The sequence below is a fragment of the Rana temporaria genome, chromosome 1 (genome assembly GCF_905171775.1).
Source record: "Rana temporaria chromosome 1, aRanTem1.1, whole genome shotgun sequence".
Classification (NCBI taxonomy): Eukaryota; Metazoa; Chordata; class Amphibia; order Anura; family Ranidae; genus Rana; species Rana temporaria.
This window is the reverse complement of record NC_053489.1, coordinates 247,161,022-247,186,792: the sequence shown is the minus strand read 5'-3', so window position 1 is coordinate 247,186,792 and position 25,771 is coordinate 247,161,022. Positions and strand designations below refer to the sequence as shown.

At 41.2% G+C, this 25,771-nt stretch overlaps 1 protein-coding gene across 6 annotated transcripts in view; it reads right to left on the bottom strand.

The window, feature by feature from the left end:
- CHD8 (chromodomain helicase DNA binding protein 8) overlaps positions 1–25,771 on the bottom strand; it is a 107,905-nt gene that overhangs the window by 46,117 nt on the left and 36,017 nt on the right. For 5 of the 6 annotated variants that reach the window (XM_040352919.1, XM_040352913.1, XM_040352934.1 and 2 more), the window contains 18 exons: positions 24,632–24,737; positions 23,078–23,351; positions 18,707–18,821; positions 18,366–18,551; positions 14,226–14,294; positions 14,073–14,128; positions 13,796–13,997; positions 13,111–13,248; positions 12,906–13,027; positions 10,455–10,698; positions 8,967–9,143; positions 8,722–8,865; positions 8,125–8,380; positions 7,687–7,897; positions 4,814–5,009; positions 2,193–2,360; positions 1,905–2,087; positions 1,505–1,615 (listed from right to left, as the gene is read on the bottom strand). In XM_040352919.1, the coding sequence (XP_040208853.1) occupies positions 1,505–1,615; positions 1,905–2,087; positions 2,193–2,360; positions 4,814–5,009; positions 7,687–7,897; positions 8,125–8,380; positions 8,722–8,865; positions 8,967–9,143; positions 10,455–10,698; positions 12,906–13,027; positions 13,111–13,248; positions 13,796–13,997; positions 14,073–14,128; positions 14,226–14,294; positions 18,366–18,551; positions 18,707–18,821; positions 23,078–23,351; positions 24,632–24,737 (2,958 nt within the window). The remainder of the gene's footprint in view (positions 1–1,504; positions 1,616–1,904; positions 2,088–2,192; positions 2,361–4,813; positions 5,010–7,686; positions 7,898–8,124; positions 8,381–8,721; positions 8,866–8,966; positions 9,144–10,454; positions 10,699–12,905; positions 13,028–13,110; positions 13,249–13,795; positions 13,998–14,072; positions 14,129–14,225; positions 14,295–18,365; positions 18,552–18,706; positions 18,822–23,077; positions 23,352–24,631; positions 24,738–25,771) is intronic. The other variant, XM_040352943.1, reaches the window with a different exon arrangement.

The following is a 25,771-nucleotide window of genomic DNA, read 5'->3' as shown; positions in this document are numbered from 1 at the left end:
TACAAAGGCTATTCACAACATGGGACCAGTGTGCTTGTTTGCTTTTATTAAATAATGTTATTTGGTGACAATTGGAGGTTTGATACATTTTAGGATGTTTGTCTTTACAATATTCTGTGTCCAATAAGCGGATTTAATTTTGATACTGCATAAATGTCTGGAGTCACGTTATACCTGCTCCTCTGGGATATTTTCCCATTAAAACATTTTTTCACAACATGGCAGTAATTCAATGTGAAAAATGCAGCACTGCTCTAGGTAGGTCCACTCACGGCAACACCCCACACTCCTCCAGCGTATGCGTCGGCCCAGTATGCACATCTGTGCAATGATCAAAGGAAAAAAAGTCTGTATAGCAGCACTAAAACACAAAAGGTCCACTTTATTAATCTGGAATCAAACAGCATAAAAACACACTATACAGTACCACCGTGGGGGACAAAATGTTCACGCGTTTCGTGCCATCATCAGCGCTTGGTCAAAACCAAGGGTTTAAAATTAGCGCAAAATGCGCGTGTGACCCTTTTGTCCACTACTGTGGTACTGTATGATGTTTTTATGCGGTTCAATTCCAGATCAATAAAGTTGACCTTGGTGTTTCAGTGTGGCCATACAGACTTTTCTTTTGATGCAGTAATTCAGTGTGCCGAAAATCTGGCGCTACGCCTTAAAGCGGATGTGCCATGAAAAAAAAAAAAAAAAAACAAATACTGCAGCTGCTGACTTTTAATATTAGGACACTTACCTGTCCTGGAGTCCAGCGCCGTCCGCAGCAGAGGACGAGCAATCGCTCGTCCTCTGCTGCTCCCCCCGCCATCCTCAGTGAGGGAACCAGGAAGTGAAGCGCTCCGGCTTCACTACCCGGTTCCCTACGGCGCATGCGCGAGTTGCGCTGCGCCTCTGATTGGCTCCTGCTGTGCTCTGGGAGCCGAGCGTTCCCAGAGCAGAACAGGGGGGGACGGCTGGTGACGTTCTGCCCGCAGTTTGCCTGAGACTGTGTGGCCTGAAGTGGGTGCAAATACCTGTCTTTAGACAGGTATCTGCACCCCCCTCCCCCTGAAAGGTGTCAAATGTGACACCGGAGGGTGGGGGGGGGGTTCCAATCAGCGGGAGTTCCACTTTAGGGTGGAGCTCCGCTTTAAAGTTTAAAACCAACTACAGTAGGTACAAGAAGAAATGTAAAATATTCATGCGTGTTTAAAACTTGGGACATCTGCAAGTATTGATTAAACCATTAGCTTACTAAAACGCTCCACTCTCAAATTGAGAGACAAAAACTTAATAATATTTCACACCTTTGTTATGGCTAATGGGTTTTATCGCTAAAGAGCAATACCCACAATAATCTGAGCTTGAACCTCTATTTCTGCAAATGCACATTTATTCATGGTTTAATAGGACTGCTTTTGTACTCTGTGACCCCTTATTAAATATCACTGTTAATTGTCACATAATCATAAAAATAAAAAAATTAAAAAAAAAACACACAGATACTGAAACTCACCTTACTGTTAAGCAGATCTAGATCCAAATCTGCTTTTTTTGCCCACTTCTGCCAAAAGTTAGGATCATCCAATGAAATGTCTGTCCTGTTTTCAGATGCTACAAAACTTGCCTAATACAGAGAGAAAAGCGTTATAAAAAACAGTGTTATGAGAAACCACAAGAAAAATACTCAATATTTACTTTAAGGACAAAGTATAACTTTGCCTCGAAGCACAGGCTCTATATGAGCTTGTGAGTAAAAAAAAGTTACCCGAGGAAACCACCCAAGTACTTTAAAATGTATTGTGATATACCATCCACAAAATGTTTCATGCATTTACAATTTGTTATATTAAAAATAGAACACAAAAATGAAAGCACCACACGCTATATATTATATCATCATAAAATATATCAACCTTAGAGAAGGTGGAACCTTTGCCTTCAGACTCTATTGTTATAGTGGTAGTTCTTCTTAATAGAATTTGATCAATATCTTCCTCGCAAAACTTGGAGCCTTCATCATCTTCTTCCATGATGGCTGCATAAGCACCTTTCCGTAGCAAGTCTTCAATCTCTTTCTTTGTAAACTGCTGGATGGGCTGTAGAACACGAATAGCCATTTAATTGAGAATATTAATCTAGTTCTAGAATTTTTCATATAAAAAGTGTTTTGTCTCTGATCATCGCAATCAAAATATACACACCCCATTCAAGTGGTTTTCCCGTCCACTCATAGACTGGAGCACAGCCTTGTCCAGTCCTAACTTCAAGCTGGCCTTGTCAAACATCTCTCTTTCATAGGAGTTTCTGGTGATCAGCCGATAAATCTTAACAGCCTTGCTCTGACCAATTCGGTGACAACGTGCTTGTGCCTGAACGCAAGAGAAGTCTATCAGCTTACAAAATGTGACTAAATACAATTAAAAAAGCTTGGAAAGTGAACTAGATCTTACAGCTGCAAGTTGCCTGCATCAAGCACAACCAGCAACAAATCATTTTTTTTCTGGACTTGCCAAAATCATTAATCAAACATTTTTTTAACCTCATATCACAACAAACAGATTGCAGCATCTGGACAGCCAGAAAACGGGTTATGTGCAACCTGCTTTATTCATGCTGCTAGTACAGGTTACAAAGAATAGTGGCACTCCTTCGGCATCAAAGAACTTTTTTTTTATTTTTTTATTTAAGGTCTAAGTATATATATGAAGTAGTGGGTCCACACACAGTTTACACCCCCACCCCACAAGTTCCTAAAATGGGAACGAGGAGCCTTTAAACAAAAAAAGGAAATGTTTTTTCTACAATTGTTTTGGGATTACGTTACATAGCATGTTTGGATGCAGTTCTTGCTGGTTGCCTTCTATAAGCTAGCTACAGTAATTAGTACATAGTAATTTCAAGTACAGTAAAATCTTGGATTGCAAGCATAATTCATTCCAGAAACATGCTTGTAATCAAAACCACTTGTATAGCAAAGCAAAATTTTCCCATCAGAAATAATGGAAACTCAAATGATTCATTCCACAACCATTTATTCATATGTCCTTCATTTTATAGTCCATATAAAAAGGTTATAGCAATGTGACCAGGTTGTGCAAAAATAAAATGTCCATCTACAAATGGAAGCCTCCACAAGGGGATTAGAAGCAAAATCCAGCAATAGCTACAGAGTATAAAAGAGAAGAGAGGCACCTCCAAGTGTAGCAAGATGTTGCTAAATGTTGTACCTTTGTTTAGGCCTCATGCACAGTGAACATTAACCACTTAAGCCCCGGACCATATTGCTGCCTAAAGACCCAAGGGTTTTTTACAGTTCGGGACTGCGTCGCTTTGACAATTGCGTGGTCGTGCGACGTGGCTCCCAAACAAAATTGGCGTCCTTTTTTCCCCACAAATAGAGCTTTCTTTTGGTGGTATTTGATCACCTCTGCGGTTTTTATTTTTTGCGCTATAAACAAAAATATAGAGCGACAATTTTGAAAAAAATGCAATATTTTTTACTTTTTGCTGTAATAAATATCCCCCAAAAACATATATAATTTTTTTTTTTCCTCAGTTTAGGCCGATATGTATTCTTCTACCTATTTTTGGTAAAAAAAAAAAAATCGCAATAATCGTTTATCGGTTGGTTTGCGCAAAATTTATAGCGTTTACAAAATAGGGGATAGTTTTTTTGCATTTTTATTTTTTTTACTATTTTTTTCGTGACTGCGACATTATGGCGGACACTTCGGACAATTTTGACACATTTTTGGGACCATTGTCATTTTCACAGCAAAAAATGCATTTAAATTGCATTCTTTATTGTGAAAATGACAGTTGCAGTTTGGGAGTTAAACACAGGGGGCGCTGTAACATTTAGGGATCACTGTGTGTGTGTTTACTAGTGTAGGGGGGTGTGGCTGTAGGAATGACATCATCGATCGGGTCTTCCCTATAAAGGGAATCACCCGATCGATGCGCCGCCACAGTGAAGCACGGGGAAGCCGTGTTTACACACGGCTCTCCCCGTTCTTCAGCTCCGGGGACCGATCGCGACTATAAACAAATAGCCGCGCCGTCGTCCCGGATCGCTCCCCGAGCAGACCCGACCTCCGCATGTACCGCAGACCACATCTAGCAGAGGACGTACAGGTACGTACATGTGCCTGTCCGTGCCATTCTGCTGACGTAAATGTACATGAGGAGGTCGGGAAGTGGTTAAAATAACGTTATAAAAACGCCAGTAGCTTTGCAACGAGTTATTCAAAGTTTTTGCATTAGCCTTTTTTTTTTTTTCTTCAATGGATCAAAAATGTTAAAAACCGCTGGTGAGCGACGTTTGAGCGTTTACAGACATTTATCAGCGTTGGAGTGTTTTTACAGCTGAAAAACGTTTCTCAGAACCCACTAGTTTTGTTTTTACTGCTTAAAAAGACCACTTCCCAAAACTGCTCATAACAGCCTATGTGTGCATGGACACATAGGATAACATGGAGAATTTAACAACTGTAGAAAAAAACCTCCAAGGTCAAAAAACAGCTGCTGTAAAAACGTCAAAAAAACATCCCATGTGCATGAAGCCTAAATGTTACCATATTGCTACACTTACAGGTGCCTCTCTTCTCTATTATACTCAGTTGTGACATGGCGCTACTTGTACATCAAGAAATTGCTTGTATATCAAGTCAAAGTATATTAAAACATTTTGCTTGGCTATAAAAAAGCTCTCAAACCAAGTTCCTTTCAAACCAAGGTTTTACTGTACTTCATTGCGGTTCTACATAAGAAAGAAGAAAAGGAGTGTGACAGAAAGATATAATACAGGGATATCCGCTTATACCTGAAGGTCATTCTGAGGGTTCCAGTCAGAGTCGAAGATGATACAAGTGTCTGCAGCGGTGAGGTTGATACCCAGCCCACCAGCCCGAGTGCACAGCAAGAACACAAATCGATCAGAGTCTGGGCGGCTGAATCGATCAATTGCTGCTTGGCGCATATTACCACGGACTCTACCGTCAATTCGTTCATAAAGATATCTATGTTTTAAATAAAGACAAATCGAAATTTAAGTCTTAAGAATTAAAAATTGTAAAGCCAAACCCCACCCCCTTTAAAATGTTAATATGAGATATTTAAAGTCACAATATATATATATATATATATATATTATACAGTGAGGAAAATAAGTATTTGAACACCCTGCTATTTTGCAAGTTCTCCCACTTGGAAATCATGGAGGGGTCTGAAATTGTCATCGTAGGTGCATGTCCACTGTGAGAGACATAATCAAATTTTTTTTTTCCAGAAATCACAATTTATGATTTTTTAACTATTTATTTGTATGATACATATGATACAGCTGCAAATAAGTATTTGAACACCTGTCTATCAGCTAGAATTCTGACCCTCAAAGACCTGTTAGTCTGCCTTTAAAATGTCCACCTCCACTCCATTTATTATCCTAAATTAGATGCACCTGTTTGAGGTCATTAGCTGCATAAAGACACCTGTCCACCCCATACAATCAGTAAGAATCCAACTACTAACATGGCCAAGACCAAAGAGCTGTCCAAAGACACTAGAGACAAAATTGTACACCTCCACAAGGTTGGAAAGGGCTACGGGGAAATTGCCAAGCAGCTTGGTGAAAAAAGGTCCACTGTTGGAGCAATCATTAGAAAATGGAAGAAGCTAAACATGACTGTCAATCTCCCTCGGACTGGGGCTCCATGCAAAATCTCACCTCGTGGGGTCTCAATGATCCTAAGAAAGGTGAGAAATCAGCCCAGGACTACACGGGAGGAGCTGGTCAATGACCTGAAAAGAGCTGGGACCACCGTTTCCAAGGTTACTGTTGGTAATACACTAAGACGTCATGGTTTGAAATCATGCATGGCACGGAAGGTTCCCCTGCTTAAACCAGCACATGTCAAGGCCCGTCTTAAGTTTGCCAATGACCATTTGAATGATCCAGAGGAGTCATGGGAGAAAGTCATGTGGTCAGATGAGACCAAAATAGAACTTTTTGGTCATAATTCCACTAACCGTGTTTGGAGGAAGAAGAATGATGAGTACCATCCCAAGAACACCATCCCTACTGTGAAGCATGGGGGTGGTAAAATCATGCTTTGGGGGTGTTTTTCTGCACATGGGACAGGGCGACTGCACTGTATTAAGGAGAGGATGACCAGGGCCATGTATTGCGAGATTTTGGGCAACAACCTCCTTCCCTCAGTTAGAGCTTTGAAGATGGGTCGAGGCTGGGTCTTCCAACATGACAATGACCCGAAGCACACAGCCAGGATAACCAAGGAGTGGCTCTGTAAGAAGCATATCAAGGTTCTGGCGTGGCCTAGCCAGTCTCCAGACCTAAACCCAATAGAGAATCTTTGGAGGGAGCTCAAAATCCGTGTTTCTCAGCGACAGCCCAGAAACCTGACTGATCTAGAGAAGATCTGTGTGGAGGAGTGGGCCAGAATCCCTCCTCCAGTGTGTGCAAAGCTGGTGAAAAACTACAAGAAAGGTTTGACCTCTGTAATTGCAAACAAAGGCTAATGTACCAAATATTAACATTGTTTTTCTCAGGTGTTCAAATACTTATTTGCAGCTGTATCATATAAATATTTAAAAAAAAATCATACATTGTGATTTCTGGATTTATTTTTTTTTGATTATGTCTCTCACAGTGGACATGCACCTACGATAACAATTTCAGACCCCTCCATGATTTCCAAGTGGGAGAACTTGCAAAATAGCAGGGTGTTCAAATACTTATTTTCATCACTGTATATATATATATTTATATTTATTTTTTATTCAGACAGTCATGTAAAATTATGTCTGAATCCATATACACTAGGGGTTGACCATCCTGGCTAGAGCACTCTAGTCTGGTTGGACACACCAGCTTGTTTTCTTTCTACTACCAATCTGTGCATGAGAATGCATGCAATGAGGTGTGGGCCTAAACTGGTATTAAACCTAGAAAGCAAACATTATATTGCTTTCTTATAGGCGATGGCTGAATTTTTTTTTTTTTTTTTTTTTTAGGTCATATGGTAATATGGCGAGTACATCCGTTTTTCCACGAACAAGCACTCCAGCACAATGCATCAGTTGCGGAGATGAAACAAACCATTTAACACCAACAGGGGTGCATAGAATGATCAACTTGTATTCATTCATGTAAAAAAAAAAAAAACTTTATCCCAAAAGAAAATAACTAATTGTAAAGTACTAACTGGAGTTTGCCTTCAATTTGTTAGTGTGTTTAAATCTGCTAATACACCCAACACTCCCTTCAGACAGACAATGATGCTTAATAAAAAGGTGTCCCTGTGCTTATTCATTCAGAGTGGGGGCACTCTAATACAGGTGTGTTACGGGCCAGATCACTAGGTAAAAACAGGAGCGTGGTAACATTCTGAATGACAATTGCGCGATGAAATCGTGACAATTTTTTCCCCGCAAATAGAGCTTTTTTGGTATTTGATCACCGTTTTTTTTTTTTTTGTGCTATAAACAAAAAAAAATTAAAATTATATTTTTATAACTGGGTAGGGAAGTGGTTAAGTGGGTTTTGAAAACGTGCCACATACAACTTAATTTTCTGACAATTTTCCAAAGCACAGAGAAGAGAGAGTAGTGAGAGCTAGAGAATTTACTACAAACATGAGCTTTAACATATAGGGTGCATAGTGCTGAATTCTTTACCTTCTCTGAATGAGATAATCCTCTAATATATCCAAGCACCGCACCATTTGGGAAAAGACGAGAACCTTATGCCCTCCAGCTTTAAGCTTGGGTAGAAGTTTGTCTATTAGAACTAATTTGCCAGAGGAGCGCACCATTGCTTGTAAGTGGAAGTCATGAGGCATCACTGGTGTCGCTTCTCGGAAGTCAAACATTATCTTTTCTTCCGCTCCTAGTAAAAAAAGAAATGAAAAACACACCACAATTAACAAAAAGCATAAATATTTAATGCCTTCTAAACAGTTATAGCTGCATGTACAAATAAAATAAATAAGCAATAGCAAATATGTTAAACAGAGGAAGAGAAAATAATTTAAATTTGAATGAAAAAAGTTGCAAAGCAAGAACGTTGGAGAAAAAAAAAAAAAAAAAAAAGGAGAGAAGCCAGCGGTCTCATACCAGTAATGAGATAGGGATGGTTGCAGCACTTGCGAAGTTCCATCATGGTGTTAAGCAAGTTGGGAGTATTGGACTGACTAGCTCCCTTGGTAAGAAAGGAAAAGTTTTTTTCCAGGATGGCCCTATAGTATTTCTTCTGAATGTTAGTCAACTCCACTTCAATGATAGTCTCTTGTTTGGGCGCGAGATTCTTCTCCACATCTTCCTTTAGCCTTCTTAGCATCATAGGCTTTAAGATTGCTTGCAGCTTTTGCACCTGGGAAAGACATGGGGGGGGGGGGGGGGCAGTCAATTACAGTCATGTACACATTTTATGCATACTTCCAAAAACTAACTAACAAAAAAAACATAGCCAAGAGGTGTGCATCAAAAATCGCCACCATGGACAATAAGATTACATTTATTTGATTATACAGTCTGAGCAGTGCAAACTTGGGTGTGTCTAAGGTAAATGACAAAAAATATAATACAAGTTGTCAATATCGACAGCAAAGTGAAGGAAAGACTAATGACCATCAAATAGATGGATGGGAATATGAAATATGTTGTACATACTGTGGATCAGTTTTAGTGGCTGGCTAGGTTGATGTCAAGTACCTGCTCCTCAGTTTTAAGGTCTCCAAAATCCTTCAGAAATTCTGCTTCAGAAGCAAACTGACTAGGCTCTAAGAAATGTAGCAGGCTAAACAGCTCCTCCACAGTGTTCTGCAACGGTGTCCCAGTCAAGAGGACCTTGTGCTCCTACAAAATTCCAAGTGATTGGACAGTTTGTTATATTCACAATGAATTATAGAAACATGGGGGGGGGGGGACTTAAATATAAATACCAGTTTTAAACTTACTAGATCCATGTGCTTTAAGCTGTCTAAAAGCTTACAGTTTCTGTTTTTCAAACGATGAGCTTCATCAATAATGACACAACGCCATTCAATTTCACGCAATTCGGGGCAATCAGAAAGAACCATCTCAAAAGTTGTGATTAAAGCATCAAACTTGTAGGCTCCAGGAATGAGATGACCCTTAAAAAACAAAAAAATGTCAATGAAAGGTTCTTGCTATGAGAGAAATGATAGACCGCATCCATTGACACATTCTAGCTAGATAAATAAAGAGCCACACTCAATCAATGGGGTAAAGTCTGGGCAGTTTGCATATGAATCACCTAGCTAGTAAAAAAAAAAAAGAAAAAGAAAAAAAAGAAAAAGACTAAACCGGACTCTGGAGGGAGGATTATAGTCCACAGAGAGTGAAGCCCAAGAGGAACATTACTCCCAGGGGTTAAATGTAATATTAATCCCCTTTACTTGGTATGGTGGGCTGAAATGGATAGTATACTCACCTGCCTAGCGAATCCAGCAATGTCCTGTCGAAAGCCACTGCATGCTAGGTCCTACACAGCCATCTTCACTGCAAAGTCATCAGGTGGGCAGCTGTCTCTTCAGGGTCATTGCAGCTGGCTTCATAATGATGTTTACAGTGCATGCACACTTCACAGCCCTGAAGCCTCCTAGGATTCAAGATATGGGTATCCCAAAAGGCTTCAAGCAGGGGGGGGGGGGGGGGGTGTTGCATCAATCCGGCTTAGAAAAAGAGGTGTGTGTGTGTGAGATAGATATAGATATATAGATATAGATATATAGATATATATATATATATATATATATATATATATATATATATATATATATATATATATATATATATATATATATATATATATATATATATATATATATATATATATATATATATATATATCTCACACATACACACACAGAAGAGTTTAAAAAAAAAGTTAAAGGTTCTTTAAACTTAAAATCCATTATTCTGGAGCAGGGGTCTCCAGACTTTCTAAACAAAGAACCAGTTAACTGTCCTCCGGCCTTAATGGGGGCCAGACTGTTGCTATTGGAAGTAGAAATGTTCCTGGCTTCAGTGGGAGGAATGCATCTTTGGTATGTTTGCTGGTCAGTGGGAGAAATGGTGCCCCATTGTTGGGGTCAGTTTGAAAAATCGTGCCCCATCTTTGGTGTCAGTGGGATCAATAGTGCTCCTGTGTTGATGTCAGTGGGAGTAATAGTGTCCAAGGGCTGGATAAAGGTAAGCCAAGGGCCACATCCAGCCCCGGGCCACAGTTTGGAGACCCCTGTTCTAGAGGCAGGCAGAATACCCAATGGTCTGCAGTGAACCCCAATAATCATTTAGAGAAATACGTTTTGCCTCCCCCCCCCCCCCCCCCTCGGACAACATTTCTACTTCATAGTCTTGAATATGCTCTCGGTGGTGAATAAACTAAGAAATACTTAGGCTACACAGTACACACAACTGACCTTTGAGTCTTTGCAGTACATCTCATACTGTTGGATCATTTGGCGGCTGGCCAAGCTGCCATGGTAAACAATGGTGTTCATTAGAGTCCAGCTGGCAAATTCCCTTTCCCAGTTCGTAATAGTGGAAAGAGGAGCAATCACCAAGAAAGGACCTTTCACCCCAACGTTATGCAGTTCCTGCAGATATGTGATAGACTGGATCGTCTTGCCCAAACCCATTTCATCAGCCAGAATACAGTTCTGCCTGCAGGAACAAAATGTATATTCTTGTCATTAGAATATTCAGTCATAATGGTTACTTTAAAGTCTAAACCTTACAACAGCATGGTCTTGCACATCGGCCCAATTAGGCACATTTTTAAAAGTCAATTTTAGCATTTAAAAAAAAAAAAAACAAAAAAAAAAAAACTGAGGCTTTCATTAAAGAACACTTGGCGATCCCACTAGGAGGCCTTTGCTCAGGCACTTAATCCTTTATAGGTGACAACACTATCCTGATCTGCGGCCCAATTATGCTCCTGCATTGTCACCCTGGTACGTGGATTTTAAATGGAGATTAAAAAACATGCTTCACAAATCACATAGGGATGTGAACGAGGTCCTGTCACAGCCACCAGCAAATGGTGATCAGAAAGCTTATTCATCCTTATGGGAACCATCACAAACGACAAAGAGAATAAACATTTCTGAAGGACGTAGAGCTGTGAAATTGACTCTCATAACTCAAACTACAAGAAATAGAGGGGAATCTTGTTTAACTGCATCTGGACAGAGGAACAAAGGAACATTAACCTTAAAGGGGTTGTAAAGGTAAAAAAAGGTTTTCCCTAAATAGCTTCCTTTACCTTAGTGCAGTCCTCCTTCACTTACCTCATCCTTCCATTTTGCTTTTAAATGTCCTTATTTCTTCTGAGAAATCCTCACTTCCTGTTCTTCTGTCTGTAACTACACACAGTAATGCGAGGCTTTCTCCCTGGTGTGGAGAAAGCCTCTTGAGGGGGGAGGGGGTGAGCAGGAGTGTCAGGACACTCTACTTTGCAGGTAGAGAAAGGAGCTGTGTGTTAGTGGGCGTCCTGACACTCCTGCTCGCCCCCTCCCCCCTCAAGAGGCTTTCTCCACACCAGGGAGAAAGCCTCGCATTACGGTGTGTAGTTACAGACAGAAGAACAGGAAGTGAGGATTTCTCAGAAGAAATAAGGACATTTAAAAGCAAAATCGAAGGATGAGGTAAGTGAAGGAGGACTGCACTAAGGTAAAAGGAAGCTATTTAGGGGGAATTTTTTTTTACCTATACAACCCCTTTAAGATGGGAGGTTCTATCTACCTTATGTAGGTAAAACGTTCTGGGCTTAAACACTACCTTATCCTTGTGCAATCAAACGTTCTTTACAGCAGGGATCCCCAGGCCACAGACTGGGGCCGGTCCGCGAAGGCTGCTCTGTCAGCAGTGCGGCAGGCGAGCAAAGAGAAGAAATCACTCACTGCCCATCCCACTGTTGCTACGCCCTGTACAGCAGGGTCACGAAGGCTGCTCTTGACAGAGGTGCAGGTGTGGGCGAGCAGAGAAATAATTAAATCATCTCTCACTGCCCGCCCCCACTCTGGGATAGGACCAATCATATGCACATGCGCAACTTTACCGACTTGGATGCTGTAGCTCTGGGGATAGAGACTGCCAGAAGTAATGCAACCAAGTCTTTCACTGCTGAAAACAAAAATTGGCTTGACATTTAAATTAGTGACAAGCTGCCACATATCATCTGGTGGCTACGATGCAATAATGGAATTAATACACTACTGAAGCGCCAACACCTGCCAACCAATCACCCCTAAGCCTCCAATACTAATCCCATGCATACATGTGTGGTGTGATATAGAGCGACCAAAGAGTCAAGGAGAAGATGGAAGCACGTGTGATATTTAAGAGCGTTGACACTGCAACTCTAGAGGGGATCACTTGGCAGGTAACTCTGCCATAATGTGCCAATATGCTGTGTATATTAGTACATTATGTGATTTTTTTTTTCTTTTTTATATGGAGGTTTAATTTTGCTTTAGGATGGAATCGTTACAGTTTGTTATTCCATAAACCGTTACATGTTTTCCCTGTAATTAGCTCTGATCAATCTCAGGTGATGACTTTAGATTATCCTGGTGTGGTCTAAATTTTTTTTTAGGTTTGCCCAAATTTCCTGTGGACGGCCATATAACCTGACAATATATGACTTTCTGTATCCCCCAAATCCATAACAAAACGGTCAATGACACAACCTGAATCCTTCAATGTGAGACTTATGGTCTTCATTTGAATAAACTACTTTAATACTACATGTACACTAAAGTAAACCTAATTTTATACTAAAGGTCACTAGATTTTGCATGGGCAAATTGCATGGTCATCAGTTCAACTATAACACACACATTTTTAGCATAACAGTCACCTCTTCTTACCTGTTGTACCAATTAAACAGCAGCCAATTGACTCCCTCCAGCTGGTATTCTCTCAACTGGTTACCGTGTCTGTATTCCTGAGTCAGATCTAACTTCTTCCAAGATGTAGCTGCAGGCCGTGCCTTGAGAGGTACGGATACAATAGAATTAGTTACCCATGTTTGTACAGTTGAATAGCCAAAATATTTTACAATTTGTCACATACCACACGCTTGAGATTCGGCAGTCGGGATTCAGTTCTTTTGAACTCGTCAACCTTTCCCTCATCTACATCCTCTTTAAGCTCCCAGGTGCTGTCTTCATAGGGTAGTGAGCACCACTTCACAAGATAATACACCACAGGCTGCAAAAGAGAAGCAACAGGATTAGCTCACAATTTGGACTGCACACACCTGTGTCATAATGGGGAAATTCCCTTTCACTTATCTGAGAAACACAATAGTAATTGAAAGCAATAAAATCAACAAAAAAAGTTCCTTAGTTGTTACTGAAACAAGTTCCCCAATTGGAAGTGTTCCCCCTTTCTGTTACAGGGTAAACGGTTACATTTTAGATTTCCCCTTCTGTCCCGGTGATGAAGGTAACCAGGGCAAATGGAGAGAAATCTCTGTTCTGGGGACAGACCACAACATAATCCTGAACAGCCATTACTTTGGACTAGATGTACCCATAAGCTAACATGGGTCACAAAATGTGGAGGCATGTAAAAAAAAAAAAAAAAAAAAAAAAAAAAAGTACAAATTATTGGTATTTACAATGAAATGACTTAATAGTAAACAAAACACATCAAGGTTCTTTACCTTGTAAAGATTTGTTTACTTTGCACTACATGAAAACAAAGACGCACACAGAAATACAAGTACATTTATTTAAATAAAGATCAGACTAACTTCCCCATTGTCCTTATCAATGCTATGCGATTCATCCAGGATTCGATCCACTTCAACATAGTCTGGATTAAAGGACTCCTCATCCTCTGGTAGGAAATGACGCATCTGAGCCATCTTAGTTTTAAACCTCTTGAGCTTCTGATGAATGCGTTTGTCTCTCTCAAGCTGCTGAATAGTTGCCCATTCACAGTGCAGATATGAGCTAAAACCACAGAGTATACAGATCAGTAATTGACTCATAAGTTTGGAGGCAATATTTCAATAGAAAGATACTTACTAATTCTTATACTTGACAAAATATTCTTCTGCTTCAAAATACACCCCAGAAGGTAGCTAAAACATGAGTAAATAAATGATGAAATGTTAACCCTGTTATGGCTCATCAGTAAGAGAATACTGGAGGGATCAGTTAGGTCTAGATTTTCCTTACCTCCTTCTTAACTAAGCGCATAGAAAGTATTTTATCCACAATTGCAGCATCTTCTTCACTTGGGTTTTCCTTTGGGGGAAGAAAAAATAAATAATCATTCCTTTTTTTTCAATGCTTACAGAAACCATTGCCAAATATGAACCATTAGGCCCCTTTTACACGGGACATATTCAGTTCTGATTAGCAGGGGAACAGCTCATAGATCCCCCTGCTGATCAAAGCAGAGCGGGTAGATGACACATCTGTGTATGCTCAGTATCTGCAGAGTGGACACGGGCACAGCCCACTCTGCTCTATGGGCGGCTGGAGGTAAACTGACTCCTGTTCCTTTACACCCACTACCTTCAATCAGCTCCACTTAACTGAAAAATGGAATAGTCACCATCCTTTTCTTTAGTGGACTGGTTGATGGTGGTTCCCCAGCGCAACACCAAAATTGGTCTGTTTTTCACTGGAATTTAAGTGTTCACACCATTCAAATAAGGATCTCCAAGTATGACAAGAGATTGTCCTAGAAGTGGCTTTTAGAAAGGTAGGAATAATAGGCTACCAGATACCCCAGTTGAAGTCCGATAGCGACGAAACCGGTCGGGTGATTACTCCACTGCATCCCCATTGCACTCTCAACTTTGTTGGAACACTCCCCACACCTTTATCCAAGGTGGGAGTTGTGCTGCTGTATTTTACTTTTACTTTTGCTATTTTTTCGTTTGATTGCTAGCATAGTGACCCATTTCTTGTGTGGCTATTTGAAGTTTTTTATATTTTTACTGCATTCTTTGCCACGTGTGTGTATTTGCAATGCTTTTTTATTAAATGTTTTTACACTACGAGGAGCACCTCTATATTTTTCCTTTTTTACCACTTTGGGTGTTTTGAGCTACTATCGATCAACCAACTTTGGCTATCTATCTTGGAAGAACAAGTGCTTCATTAACCATTTCTGGATTGGACACGCGGAGTGAGGACCCCTGGACCCAGACAATCGGTCTATACAAGCCCTGACGACCCTCCCACCGTATGGTGGTTGAGAGGGTCCACCAGTTCTGGTAAGGGTACCCACCCATTTATTTATTTACTTGTCCAGCACTGAAGATTTTTGGTATTGAAGATATCTGCTCCACCCAACATTGGAAGTTTATATGTGCAATTTAGACTCCACATTCCCCAGCAGACTTTTTGATATTTGCAGGATTGGGTTTACGCCTTTAATACTGAGGCACACTTGAGCAACAGTGGAATACTGGCTTTGGAGGACTGTCCTTACCACTGACTCTTTTTCATTTCATTACTAAACATCTAGTTTAGTTTTATTTATCACCTTGTTGTATATAATTATTTTTTACACATGTATGGTGATCACATCATAGTTATTTCACATATGTATATTTGCTTGTTGGTTTTTTATAGCACGGATCTGTATGTGATTTTTGCCATATAGGAGCATTTTTCACATCACAGCTCCCAATGCCCACCTCACAATTCCACAATTTCACCATTGTGTATTAAGAGGTACTAGGCTTAGACTTTAAGTCATTTACCTTCAGGGTACACATCAATTTCTCCCTTTTTAGGGGTCTTTTTATATTTTTGGGCGCTACATTTTCACCTTACATCCATATGGTATGTTGGCAGCCTGATTTACACTAAGCATTTGGTTTGCGCATTATTATATATACACTTTTTTGCATTTCTTAGGAATAATAGGCCCCTATAAGACCTGGGATTCAACTTCTTTACTGTTCAAGCCAGGGACAGAGAAACAGGCTGGAATAGAGGGCCTCGAAATAGCAGATCTAGCCTGTTGGAAAGAGGCCAGAGGTTGTCTGCTAAAAGTCAGGGTATGCCTGTGTACATGGTACTTCTGGGCCAGTTTTGTACCTCAAGAATCACCGTTTTCCTCTCTTGCTCTATCAGATGAGACAAAATTTGCACTGGAGGGAAGGCACAAATTTGCCTGAGCTAAGACCAGGGATTACCAAGGGGCTATGGCTAGAGGATCCTTGGTCCTGGCTACAAACAGTGGTAGTTTGTTGGATTTAGAGACTAGAACGTATCCAGGACCAGACTTAAAGTGTCTGTAAAGTAAAAAAAAAAAAAAATTCCTGCCAGACTCCCTGTTCTACTAAGCCCTACTACACTGAACAGGTTTGCAGAAAATTGACCCATTTAAAAGTTTGTTTGTGGCCGGCCACGTGCCCCCCGATTTAAGGGCTACAGCGGAAGGGGCTGGGACCCCCCTCTAAAGTCAGCCAGGTTATGTGAGCGATGTGCTTTCCGCTCAGCCCCTCCGCTGTAGCCCTTAGATCGGGAATGGAGAGCGGCCAGAAGTGAAGTAACCGGCTAGAAACAAACTGAAATACACTGTCCATACATGTCAGAAGACCATGTGCCATAAGACACGATCTTCCGCTATGAGCGTTGATACGCTGCTGCTCTCTGGTGGAGAAATGCAAGAATGTCCACCCTAAGTGAAGAATCCTTGATGCACTTAACCAGCTTATGAAACGGGACAATTTGTCTGCTGAAAAAATTCCTCATTGACCGGATCGTGGTGCAAGATGAAAAATATATTAGGAAGGGGTTGCCTTGACAACGTGTTTCGCGCTCTATGCGCTTTTTCAAAGTGGAATTTGTACAGCAGCCAAAATTGTCCTGTTTTATAAGCTGGTTAAGTGCATCAAGGACTCTTCACTTAGGGTGGACATTCTTACATTTCTCCACCAGAGAGCAGCAGCGTATCAACGCTCATAGCGGAAGATTGTGTCCTTTGGCACATTCAACCCATAGCGCTGCTTGAATCCATAGACGCCAGTAGGAGACGTCGCAGGTGTGTGACGTCATCCATCTGGAGGGACGGAGGTGGTGCGTTTTCCCCGTCCTAGCCGAGCCACAGTCTCGGTTTGCATGGTTTATATTGGAGGGCCCCCCTATTATCGACTGCCGCCGGCCTGCGAACGGGAAGCCAGTCTAAGGTACTGTGTACACACCACTATCTACAGGAGCTTTTTGAGCTATGTCAGCACTGTCAATTGTGAACTGGATGTCAGCACTGTCAATTGTGAACTGCAAGTTGTGATTTTTATCATATGGATAATCTTTTTATCTTTATCCATGTTTGTATTGGATCTATTATACCCAATTATGATTAATAAATGGACCTAGTTTTTCACTTTTGCTATTAAGCCCATGTGTTTGAGTCTCATAAGCGCTGGTTTTAGTGTGTGATTTGTGTATAATTGGTACTTCTGGATACGATTTCATCCTGCTGCTCTGGGCTCACAGGACAGTGTAAAAAAAAAACAAAAAAACATTTTTAAACATCCATCCCGCCAAGCTCACACACAGAAGTTTAATATACTGAAATTGCAGTGAGAACTGTTCGCATGGGTGTTGGTTCTGCAAGAGTAAAGAGCAAAAAAGAGCATCCAAAACTATCTGCAGAATATTTGAAGCAAGGAATGTTGTCAAAATGTGTAGTGAGAGGTTTAAGACCCAGAAAGCAGGTTAACCACACGAAGACAAAATTTTCAACTGGAAAGAGTCCAGCAAAGATACTGGGGGATTGAAAATGTATTATGAAGTGATAGAATATGCAATCTGTGTTGATTGCATCTGTTCATGAACAGGGAAGTATAGTGGAATCCGAGCAATACAAATATTCCATAGCTCCAATACTGCCTCGATGTCTTCTTCCCTCCCTTGCGAGTCTGCCTTGTCTAGGGCAGGCATATCAGAATACGACTTGGTTAAAGAAATGGGGAGTAGGAGAAGAGGTATGGAATTTTTGAACCCTGGGCAAAGATGGTTGCATTAAAGCCATTACTGTCTGAGTAATTTTGACTTGGATGCAGAAAATTCTGCTTTTATCAAATAAGCAACTTGCTCTTTGCCTGTAATAGAACTAAAAAAACGAATGCAGAGACGGGTGTTGGACCAGGCTCCTGCTCCGAGGCAAGGGGTGCATCGTCACTTTGAGACTGAGGGTTGCATGGGCCTAAGGCAGAGTGAATTTTCGCTTGCAATGGCTCCCTTTCACTTTGTCTCCCCTATAGCTCTGTGCCTACCAAGCAGGTTTTCTGTTGTACACTGTATCAAGGCTTCTTTCCACAAAAGCTACATCAAACAAGACTTTCATACCACAAAGAACTGCATGGAGGGAACCATATCGCCGTCAGGCATTGGGAGAGGCCCAGGCAAAAGGATTGGTTCACTCTTCACTGGGCCGGTAACATCAACATCCTCATCATCTTCATCATCAGTAATTTTAATGTCTAGATCCTCAGTGTACTTTTTACGTTTTACTTGTCGATTAGATCGCCTCTTCTAAAGAAAAAGAAAACAGTATGACTTGCCAATATAAAGAGTGCAAAATAGCACAAAACAAACTTTGTGATTACGAATACTAAAACCCTCCAGGTTGACCGAGATCCGGGTTTTCAAGCCCTCCAGGTAGGGAGGAAAAAAGGAATTTAAAGTACCTGGACACTATCTTCATCTTCTACTGGCGAAGCCTGAGATGGTAACACTTCCGCATCAGAATTATCAGATGATGGATTCCGCTTCCTCTTCTTCCCAACAATGGGAGTGATGGTACTAAAAATCAGGAAAGAATCATTTTGCAACGGATTCATGGAATGGTAACAACTATCTTGTTTAGATGCTAATAATAAAGACTAGAGAGCACAGTTTCATTTGGAACTCTTGGCAAACTTAAAGCGGTCCTCCACCCTAAAGTGGAGTCCCGCTGATCGGAACCCTCCCCCCCTCCGGTGTCACATTTGACACCTTTCAGGGGGGAGGGGGGTGCAGACACCTGTCTAAAGACAGGTATTTGCACCCACTTCCGGCCACACGCTACGGGCGAAAGACGGGCATTCCGTCACATCCCGTCTGTCGCCCGTTGTGTGCTGGGAACACTCGGCTCCCAACACACAGCGTGTGAGCCAATCGGCGGGCGCAGCGCGACTCGCGCATGCGCCGTAGGGAACCGGGCAGTGAAGCCGCAGCGCTTCACTTCCTGGTTCCCTGAGCGTGGATGGAGGGGGGAGCAGCAGAGAGACGAGCGATCGCTCGTGCTCTGCTGCGATCAGCGCTGGACTCCAGGACAGGTAAGTGTCCTAATATTAAAAGTCAGCAGCTGCAGTATTTGTAGCTGCTGGCTTTTAATATTTTTTCCCCGTGACACATCCGCTTTAAACATTTCTAAAGCCAAAGCTTGCTTGCTATTTATGAAGATGAGCTAGAACTCCTGTCCAGTGTATATAGCCGTTCAAGTCACTGTTGATCACTATCATCTGGACAGAAAGTAAAATCCATGCTATGACTAAGCATTGATATCCAATGTGAAAAGCGTCAGCTGTTTTTCCCACTGTGTGCTGATACCTGTAGTGCATTTTTCCTTCACCCAATAAAGGGCACGTCTTTTTAAGAATTTGGAGTGCGGCTGTCTATATTTTCCTTCTTTTGCACATCCTGTGCATTGCCGGCACCCATTTGGTTCCTGAGTGGACATTGATTATTCTAGTGTGCTCACCTGGAGCGGCAGCTTCCCTAGCTACTTTCTAATTCATGAACCCAGAACAAGTATGTAGATTAAAAGCTCTATAGTAGGCCTTTTCTAAATCTTAACGCAGAACTAAAAATTCCCACTTTGGATAGCGTAAGAGGGTTACCCCTCAAGATTTTGCCACCTATGTCCCATAGCCAAAACACTAAGGAGGAAGACCCACTCAAATTGAGTGAATCCCTGGCTGTCACCAGAACAAGTGTCCCCATTGGAAGATTTCCCCTCTATTACTGTTCTGGGGACAACCCAAAAGGGTGTTTTGCCTTTGGTTACACTTTAGGCTACATTCACACCTGAGCGTTTTCCGCTCATAAAATGCCCAACAAACAAAATCCCATTCATTTCAAAAAGGCACCCGAAGAAAAATTCCTGATGCTTAAAAAAAGTCCATGAGCTTCTTTTTGGGCAGATTACAGGCGTAAAAACACGACTTTCTGCCTAAAAAGTTAAACACTCAGGTGTGAATGCAGCCTTAATTATTATTATTATTATACAGGATGTATATAGCGCCAACAGTTTGCGCAGCGCTTTACATCTGGGAAGACAGTACAGTCACAATACAATTCAATACAGGAGGGATCAGAGGGCCCTCTGTCCAAGAATATTCCATACTCGGATACTTTGATAAAAGGAGCTCAAGGGCTTGTTAACACAAGTGGCCAGGGAGTTGGTGGCAAAGCAGGCAGTTAAGCAGTGGTTTTGCCAGCATGCAGCTGCTCAAGGATGTGAATGTGTTGCGGCACTGTTCTTTGCTGCGACGGCAAAAAAAAAACAAGCCGCATGTCGCAAACTGCAAGCAGTGCTGCCACTGACCATTTTAAGTGCACGCATTTGCAGCATGATGGGTCGTTACTTTTAGGGTTAAGAGACAACATTTTGCCTGCTCATCATCTGGTAAACACCCTTTGAACAGCAATTTACAATGGATTGCTTTTAAAGGGCTGCCACGTGTAATGTAATGAGCCCCAAGTGTTTATCATCTTTTAGGGGACAGGGAGGAATCATCCATGTTGTAAAATGTAATCGTAACTATACCCTTAAAGGATACGTTTAGTTTTGTAAACATATCCCATTTTAAAAGACTCCCATGTACTATAAAAACAGGTCTTTTCTATTCTTTAATGTGTTAGTAAAGTAGTTTTTTTTTATCTGTTCTATGTAACTTCCCTTTCCTACAGGCAGCCTTATAACAGTAGTTTAAAAAAAAAAAAAAAAAAAAACACACAATCCTGCAAGACAAAGGCATAATGTGGTAGTACACAATATGCACTAGCGCATTATGAAATACCTTAGAACGAAGCCCTCCAGTGGCACACCATCACCACTGATGGGGCTTCCTTCTGGGTTTGCGTGCTCCGGCCATCTGATTGGCCGATGACGTCACTAATGCCGGTGCGCTGTGCCTTCAGAGCTCATGCAATGGTTAAATCGCTGGCTGCATGCAGTGTGAAAGTCTCCTAAACCGTGGAAATTTAGGAGATATTCACTGTACCTACAGGCAAGTCTTATTATAGGCTTGCCTGTAGGTACAAGTACAAAAAATAGGATTTTTTGTAATAACCGTAAAATCCTTTTCTCTTTAGTCCAAGAGCGGACACAACCTTCTCAAGTCTTGACAAGTGGGTTATATGTTCTTGTTCACAGGAGAGGACGAGTCCTCTTCTGTCAACAGGAACATAACCCACTTGTCAAGACTTGAGAAGGCTGTGTCCGTCCATGGACGATAAGAGAAAATGGTAATTTTCATGCACCTGTAAATTCCATATCTTGGAGTGGTGTACAGTACGGGACACTGTAATTGATCCTTAGACTGAGTTTTATGCCACCAACTTCAGTTGAATGGACACCTTCTGCCACCTGTACAAGTGATCAAACAGCTCTAAAGCCACTATAGAAATGTTGATACTAGGATGATGCCTCCTCCAGAAGTAGGCAACAACCCAACAAAACCACTGAAACCCTAGGACGTCATATGCCGTCCTACAGTTAGCAAATGGTTCAGTTAAAAAATAAAACATGACTGAACAGGTGGGATTTTCAATGCAGAACAGACATGCTTTGTCTTTTCTGCATTAAAGATACTTGCCTGCCTGCCCGTCCTGATGCCAATAGAACTCCTGCACATGTGCAGGAGTGACAATCGTGGCATGGCCAATGACAGTGGAAGGCGATCGCGACCCGGAATCCAGCTGCCCGAAGATACCAGTGGCCGGTGTGGAGTTCCGAGACATCGCATCGCTGGATTAAAAGTATAGTTACCGTTTTAAGTAACAATTAAAGGAGTTGTAAAAGAAATGTATTTTGCTGAAATTACTGTTTACAGGGTATAGAGACAGAATAGTTAATTGATTCCTTTTAAAAATGATTAAAAATAGATAAAAAATCAATCATATAATGTGCCTGCAGTTTCAGTTTCGCTTTTCATCTAGTTTCATTCTTCTGTGAAGTACAGAGACACACAGCCAATACAAGGCAGTGTTTGTTTTTAAAATGTAACTGATTGGTTCTGAGGGGTTTTAGACACACAGTAATCACACCTTCTTGATTAGAGACCACATTTATTGATTTATTGATTAGAGAAGCTCTCAGTACTTTTTTCATAAGGAAACTGACAACCAGGAAGTGTGCAGAACAGAAGGATTAGAGCAAAAACGAACAATGAGGACATGAAACCAGGACTGCATTAGGGTAAAGGAAGCTATTTAGCTATATAAAAAAAAAAAAAAATCCTTTAGGTGACCCTTTAAATAACAGTAGGCAGGGGGATCTTCTCCCTGAACCCACTCATTTTAAAAACCGCACGCCTGTGAATGAATGAACTACAATTACAGTCTTCCACCACAGCAGACTGCTTGTAGTTCTGAACAAACTGCGAGGGCACTGATGAGCACCCTTGTAATTCATTCACAAGCCCTACAACTTTTAAACACACAGCCTGTATAGAGGTACAGGCGGAAAGCTGCAATGCTGATCTGCAGAAGCCCGACATTGCAATCCCCAATCACAGAGAGCCATAACAATGTATTTTGCATAACATGGAGCCTTGATTTATATATATATATATATATTATATATATATATATATATATATATATATATATATATATATATATATATATATACACACATACACACACACACATAAAAAATAAATAAACACTATCCTTTATTATGTTTAATGTCCTCTTGGCGACTAAATGACAAAAATCACCATAAACACTATTGCCCCATTTTTCAAGGACAAAATATACTGGCAAAGAAACACACACACATATCTGCTCACCTGGGCTTCGATTTGCTCTTAGACCTTGAGCTGCTACTCCCTTTGGATTTTTTGGACTTGTCACCGCTTAATCCATCACCCGGTTCACCCTTCTTTTTCTTCTTCTTCTTCCTACTTACATCATCATCCTCAGGACTAACACTTGGAAGCTCATCCTCATTTAGAACACGGGGAATATTTTGCTCCCCTCTTGCTCTGGCCCTAGCAATGGCCTCAGCCACAATACGATTTGCCTTTTCCTGCTTCTTCTGACTGTCCAGCTTGCGAGTTTCCCCTGATAGAAAGCACAGAAGGCAGTGAGATCAGGTAATTAAGAATGCTATCTGCATCCAAAAGAATCAAATGCATCTTGAATAAAGAACACAGTGCAAAACTTTCACAGTGTCAATAGATAAAAGCTAAAACTTTATAGCAAATTAAAAAGGTCATGGTGCCATTGTATTGTAGTTATTTTGTATTTGCAATGTAAATGGGGTCTAGCGGCTTAAAGCAGAAATGAAAGCAGGCAAACATGTTATACTTGCCTCCACTGTGCAGCTCGTTTTGGGTCTTCTGTGGTCCCTCGGCAACTGTCTCGGCTCCTCCCCCCCCCCCCCCCTGCAAGGACTCAACACCTTCATCCGGGCGAGCATGGTGTCGAGTTCTTGCGGCCGCGCTCCTGTGATATAGCCGCCGACTGCATCACTCGGCCCCGCCCCCCGGCGCGATGCGTCATTGGATGCAATTGACAGCAGCACAAGCCAATGGCTGCGCTGCTTTTAATAAAAAAATGAATGAGCCGGGAAGATGGCTGAGAAGATTGCACGTTCACGGCGCGGGACTTTCGAGGGGTCAGGTAAGTAAAGGGGGGGGGCCTCTAATCCGCAGATGTTTTTTCACCTTAATGCATAGAATGCATTAAGGTGAAAAATCTTTTACCTTTACAACCCCTTTAAGCTGGCAACAGACTTTAAAAGACAGCTGGAAATTAAGGCATGATCTTAAAAGACACGCAGGCATCAGTGTTGGCATATCTGAACTAAAATAGTTGCATTGGTGGAGTGTTCATGTTTAGACCTATGAAGCAAGTTGATGCAGCAACTGCCATTTATCATCTAAAATGTTTTTAATAAAAATACATCACAACAACTAGACAAGGTTTTCTAACTTTCCAATCACTATGCCCCCTGTTTGTGCCTGCAGTGCCATAGACATTAAATTATTGCTCAATATGGCCAATGGACACCATAAAAAAGCTGCCTTGTTGACATGTTAAAAACCTAAGGCAGGTACATACGGATCAAACTTTGGCCAGTTGAGGAGAACCAGACAAAATTTCAAACTATGTGTAGCCCTCCCGGTTCAAGAAAATCAAATCGTTAGATCAGCTTCTGGTCGAACAGTACTGCTGGAAAACCTTGTTCTATCAGGGGCTTGCAGCCAATTGGCTGCAGTGCTGATCGGTGTATTCAGTATACAGCATGTACCCAGCTTAAGCGAAATAATCTTATATGTAGATTAGTACATTTTTAACGGTATTAAAAGAAAAAAAACGTTGATTCTTACAAAACATACCTCCAACTCTCACTAAAGTTTGGTTGGCTGTGAGACCCGCAACTTCACTGGCGTTCAACACTTTTACCACTGACAGACTTTGTGTGGTGCCTTGTGAGGAGCCCGCCTGGCATAAATACAGGTAACAGTTTAGTAGAGGAACATTTGCATCAATAGTTATACCAACATATTTTGTAGCTCTTTACAATGAACAGTGAACTACCCATTTCAAAATGATAATGTCTATCATACCTACAGAAGGACACCTAAAAAGAGATCTAAAACTATAAAAGCTCCACACATATGGTGCCTTGGTTCATATCAAACCTAAAACCCCAATGATACAATAGAAAGCACTTTCCCAATGTGTTAATGGTTTAATTTTTTTTCACCCTAAAAGTGACATTTTAGTTTATACATTTAAGAAAAAAAAAAATGCAAGCAAGCTCTTTATTGCAGAAGAGACGTGTAATGTCTTTCACAATAAAAAAAAATAAAAAATAAAAAAAACACAACCAACCACACACACCAACAACGACAACAGTAGCATGTGCAGCATGTAGCATGTGTTTACATTCTGGCTTGGTGCCTCTGTACTGAAATGAATTATCCAGTGTCAAATTCAAGACAACCAAAGACTGATACCCAGAAGAATCCATGGAGAAGGTGTCTGCAAAGGACCTCACAAGTGACTTACACCGGCAAGTATTGCAGGCTTTAGTTATACCTCCAGAAACTGCATATTAACATTAGTTGGTTGGCTTGATGTGCAGCTGGGTAAGCTGAAAAATCACTGTAGTGATCAGCACCAGTACAGTATTACTACAGCAACAGCCACTATCTTTCGGGCCCTGCCCAAATGGCTTCCCTTCTGCACACTGACCACAGGGGGTTGCTTGTTCAGCAAAAGAGCCATCCATTAAATGCCTTATATATTTTGTGTTCTCTGACTGGATGAAGTGGAGGGGTGGCTTCTGTCCAGGCGACACAAAAGTAAATGAGGGGACATCTCTACAGGGGGAAAGGAGCTCCCCTTTTAGACAGAGGTAATCTTATAATAAGTGTGCTCAGGTAAAGAGTTTCCATCACATCTTATTCTAGCACAACCTCAATATTTTTTATTTTTTACACCACAATTAATCTTAGTAACAATGTTAACGG